Raw genomic sequence first — 5546 nt, 5'->3', positions numbered from 1 at the left:
GGTCAGGTCAGTTAGCCCATCATGATAAATTTACCAAAAATTTATCACGATGGTTTCCAGGCGGAACGCCATGGATATCAACCTAATATAGTACATTACTAGAAATAAGGTTATCAGTCCACATTACTAGCAATCCCCTTCCCCCCCAATGGGAACTATTGGTAAATTGATTATTACTGGCTGCTAGCAACATACCATGTCAGTTTGAATTCCAAGCAGATCTGGAGTCCATTGTCGTTAAAAGAAAATTTACCATGACTGGCTATCCAACCTGACTTCATACTCATCAGCCACTGATGTGTCACCAGCATATACTATTCGGGCAGGTTTGAGCAACATTCCTAACCATCCATTAAAAAACACTCAATCAATACATCAGTTGCTTTAATCTAGACATCTTATGATCAATTATCTTTATAAGCATACTTTGTAGTAAATTAAGAAATGAGTTCCCAGAAATGGCCCAAGGTATAATAATAAAATAAGAGAAAGTCAATACATATTGAATTTTGTAATTCCAGTATACAGAAAAATAAGTACAACTGAAACAACATATTCCTAACATGTGAATTTTATACCGATGCAAGTTTAGATACAATCATACCTAAATATGGTATATATGTATAACTATTTATATTATAACATTTGTGTTTTTTAGTAGAAAATTCCAGCTTCTATGCAAATACAATGAAAAGTAATTAAATCATACATATATTTTATGACAAGTTTCAATGACAAATAAAATTAATATAAATATAAATTTTGTTTGATTTATATTTATGTATATTTAACTAAATGCATGATTCTTTCAATTTACTCACATAAATGCTTTTTGAATGAACTAGAAGATGTAAATTGTATAATTAATGTTTACCATTGTATCACCTAAAATAATGTAACCTAACATTAATCAATCTTCAAATAATTGACCACCGGTATCATTCTTTATTATAAATGGTACACTTGCACATAAGAATTGAGTATCATTCTGGATTGATTTCAAGCTATCGCTGCCTTCAATACTCTTATGGAGTAAATCTAATAATTTCATGTCCTTTTTAGCAGTTTCACAAATACTTTCTATGGAAGACAGTTCCTCTTCTTCTGATGTGAGTAAAGCTTCCATTAAAACCCCTCTCTCAACGCGTTTCCGTAAATCTGCCACCTCGCTCTTGAGACTTTCGTAATCTATATCAGATATATCTTCTATATGTGCTTCATCTTCAGGCAAAACTACATTGCTGGGAATTTTGAACACTCTTTCTATTTCGCTATCTATAATATCAAGCGAAGGGCCAGCTCTGTCACAAAACAAGTTAATAAGTTTGTCGCACGAATGAGTTATTGTAGCTTTATCTTTATCATTCAGACCTAATGATTCCTTCAAATAAGATTCCATGTCTCTAACTCCTGTAGTTATTTTTTGTTCCACCATTTGACGAATTGCAATTTTTAGTCGTTGAGCACCGAATCCAAAATGTTGAGTTTCATATTCTTCATCGGTGCCACCAGTCCAAGATGCAGTATTAATCATTTTTCTGTTTAAAATGACGATTCAGATATTTTAATCTCATACACAGACTATTTGCAAATAGATACACAAATTAACTACAGATACTGAGTTTATAGATTTCAAAATATTTAAATTATAATATAAAAACAGAGTCAAAAACAGAAACAGTTCAGAAGTTTGTTTCCGCGATAAAAGTAAAACAACATCAACGGCCACTCAATATCAATACCGAATACGAATAAAAACCGTCAATGTTTTTTTTTAATATAATGGGTTTCTGGCTTGGATACATGTTCTTTAGTCATTTAACGTTATTGCATTATTGTTTTATCAGTTTGGGTTGCCTGTTGCTAATAAAAGATTTATCTAATAATATGTTTCTAGAATTATGTTAGATGGTTATTTTTAAATGAACAGTAAATCTAAGTAATAAGAAGGCTATGGGGACGAATTAATGATCCCATTTTTAATAACGTCAAGTCAATATCCACACGGTTACCTCTAGAGATCGTCGTTAACATTATTATCGTTAATAATATATTATTTCAGTCACTAAATACGAAATGTAATGTAAATAAAGACTATATTCATATTAATAAGAAATCAATTGATTGACACTACATCTCTTTTAAATTTCAGTTTTTCAAATAATGTAACCATCTGTGACTGCGCGGCGCGGCGGAGCGCCGCCGCGCCGTAGTAGTTTTCAAAACAGTGTTTCCATTGCTGCCTTTATATTAAACAACACAAAGATACATTTTTGGTTTCCGTCCGTACATATACCCCGTCAGTTTTACAATATTAATCTACAAACCAAATACTTTATTCTATCAAACTTCTAAATATTTGAAATAATTGTATATACAAATAATATTTGAATGAAAGACTGATAAATAAAATCTTGAATGTGCATGTTTCACTGCATTTGCACTATTCAGTTCAATGAATAAATCGAGTAATTCTAGCTCATAGTAACCATAAGTCGTACCTTATTATCACGTATGCAATTTCTTTTCCTATATAATTAATTGCAAAGATATAGCTTATTATAATTGAGGGTGGCGCCACTATATTACAACGTAAACTAAAGTGACATTAATTTGAACATATTTTGCTGTATGACATATTTCCCCGTTCTAATTGCACATTGTAGAGTAATTATTTTTATTTAAATATTAGTAAATTCACTTACTAGTTTGAAGTCTGATCGAATAAACTTTAAAATCTTAAAATTGACTTCCTTCTTCCAGTTACATAGTGACATAGAAAAAAATATTTTGTACGGTAATTTATTTTGAATTTCTTGTTCTTGTTCTTATTCTTTCTGCCTAAATGCCTGTCTTTAATAGCCTACCACGTGTTTATTTATTTTCATTTAAGTGTCACTTATTTTTAATAGTAATTATTTTGATACCTAGCTACATATTGTTGGGCATTTTACCTTAGTTGTCTAATTTTCTTTATTTAGTAATAATATGAAATAAATCAGTATCTGTATACTTATTTATTTTTATATTATTATTATTATTACAAATTGCAGATATTAAGAATAATACATTAAGAATTCTAAATACAAGTTAATGACGGAATGAATTTTTGTTCGTCACTTCGAATTATTTTTTCTGTTTATTACAGGAGAGCGGATTGTTAGTAATGGCACAGATAACATAATATTACATAGTAATGGTATGTAATATTGTGTTATCTGTGGCAAGGGGTAACAGTGACCCTATTGCTAATAATATATTGTGTCTGGTCGACCTCCATGTGGTGACCCCTGGTAACCTTCCTAGTCATTTTCTGATAAATTGGGCATGATGACTAATTGGACCTCATGTTTATCTTATCATCCTCCACGGATGCCATGCCGGTGTATACCGTTAGCGCAGGCAAGTACTCTATTGGATTATCATTCGTTAAAAAAAAGACAGGCATACAACGTAGCCTAGCCTATATAAAATATAGTGCCTAGGTTATGTTACCAGTAAGAAGTAAAAAACTATTAGTAGCTATATACGATATGTATGAAGAAATGTCTCATCTATCTCATCTCAACTCCGAACACGGCCGGCGTGATCGTTTCGCGACGCTACAAACCCGCAATCCACTTTACAAGTCACTCAGTCACTCACAGTAACAACGCGGATTTCGTTGAGCGTTGACGTTTGTTGTTTTTGTCTCCGTCGACAATAACATAACCTCTTGCAAACTTTCACTCGTATATTGGCGTACACTTATACGGATTTGGAACTTGGTGTATTTGTGTAAGGTTTGAGTTATTTTTGGATTTTATTTTGTTGTCGCACATTGTACGCACGTTAGTATATTAGTGTTTATATTGATAAAGTTAAGTTAGTATTTTGTTTTAATTTGTGGTGATCGTGAGTGTTTCGCACGTTCCTGACCGTGAACTTGTTGCTTGAACTGTGTTTGTGGTTCTGTGGTAAGTTCTTGCATGCATTAGAACACTAGCACAATGAATGAATGGCAGTGATAAGACTAATACAATTGTTAGGAAGAGATGCGAATATTAGAATCCAATACTTTAATATGAGAGCTAAATTAGGATAGTTCTAATTATCTCCAAGGTTAGAAAGTATTGTATTTTTCTAACATACTAATTTTATTGCTAAAAAAACTAAAGTACTAAACATTACACCGTCAAATATTTGTCATGTCGAGTAAATTTTCTATAAACTTTATGAATAAAATATTAACCTTCCGAGTATACAGATTTCTTAAACTATTCTAATGATGTTGGCCGTAGCTGACCTTTACAGCTTCGCCAAATGAAACTACAGATATCACTACCATTTTCCCTGCCACGAAATAATAAATCAATTGTAAATTTTACGTGTGATTTCCAGTTTGATAGTCTTTTTGACGTCCACGTCAAACAGTGTTCGAATTGTAAGTTAGAAAAAGAGCCTAGAGATATTTTTGATTACATTATTTTTTGTAGATTTTTATAATGTAACTAGAATGGAAAACAAGCTGATGCCCCACCTGATGGTAAGCGGTCCCTTATATACCTACATGAAGACCAATACCAACATTACGTTATAATGTGCCATCCATGATACTCATACGTTGCCATACCGGAGGCGATGGTGAATGTTTAATAGTGAAGCTGAAAGAACGTAAGGACGTTAAGTATGTATTTAGGAATCTTTTGAAGTGTTTTATGTTAATAATTAAAGGTCTACTTGATGGTAAGGTAACCGTCGCCTATAATGCACACCAACAGTGGTATGGACGGCACGTTATCATGTGATAGTAGTGATGCCATTCGTGCGTTGCCATTCCGGAGCATAAGATCTCATATCTTTTATCCTGTGATTTCATTGCTTTCTTTCACCTTTCAATGGAAACACAGCTAACAAAGCAATCAGCCAGGTGGATATTATACGTGATAAATTCAGTTAAAAATTTTACAATTCTGGTTCTGATTGCAATTAACAAATATTAGTCATAAAATTGCAAATTTAAATCAATTTGAAATAAGAATGCTAAATAATTAATTTTAAAAAATAAGGCAGTTAAGCAATAAGCAATGGCTTTACATAATAAAGCCGCAGCTTATTTAGGCAATTATGGAGAATTAACGAAAACTAGGGGACAGAGGGACCTCGTGGAGGTCGTTGAAATTGGGTGCTTTACGGGGAAAGGAGTCGATAAAATTCTCTTCCTAGTAATGGGATCCCTGATATATAGGTCAGTTTAAGTAATAGGTTCTATTATTTTCGTAAGAGCTACGATAGAAGATGGAAGATCGATATCCATGTGGTTAAATCCTGGTGGTTTCTGAATGGTCTAGGTAACCTTCACTCATCATCTTCCACTGGAGTTAGCTTATACTGGCAGTACAGACAAAAACACTACCGTCATCTAAAAAACAACTTATTATGCAGTATTAAGCTTTTAATATCATAACAGCATTATAATGTTCTGAAGGTCATCGTTATCTAGTTTACTGACTAATGTAAACAAACACAGACTGTGAGTTTAAGCAAATCGTTCAATCGATGCCAAG

General features: G+C 32.6%; 1 protein-coding gene across 1 annotated transcript; it reads right to left on the bottom strand.

Annotated features, from left to right (window-relative positions):
- Positions 1-496: 496 nt before the first annotated feature.
- LOC131851260 (protein MIS12 homolog) lies at positions 497-1729 on the bottom strand. Its single transcript, XM_059201734.1, has one exon. The coding sequence runs from the start codon at positions 1532-1534 to the stop codon at positions 911-913; it is 624 nt and encodes a 207-aa protein (XP_059057717.1). The 5' UTR covers positions 1535-1729; the 3' UTR covers positions 497-910.
- Positions 1730-5546: the final 3817 nt, after the last annotated feature.

Source organism: Achroia grisella, unplaced genomic scaffold (genome assembly GCF_030625045.1).
Source record: "Achroia grisella isolate CSIRO2021 unplaced genomic scaffold, CSIRO_AGI_Agris_v1 utg782, whole genome shotgun sequence".
Lineage (NCBI taxonomy): Eukaryota > Metazoa > Arthropoda > Insecta > Lepidoptera > Pyralidae > Achroia > Achroia grisella.
The sequence above is the reverse complement of the archived record's forward strand: the minus strand, read 5'-3'. Positions and strand labels throughout refer to the sequence as shown.

Coding starts and splice junctions, on each gene's coding strand:
- LOC131851260 (XM_059201734.1), bottom strand. CDS start 1,534: ATGATTAATACTGCATCTTGGACTGGTGGCACCGATGAAGAATATGAA.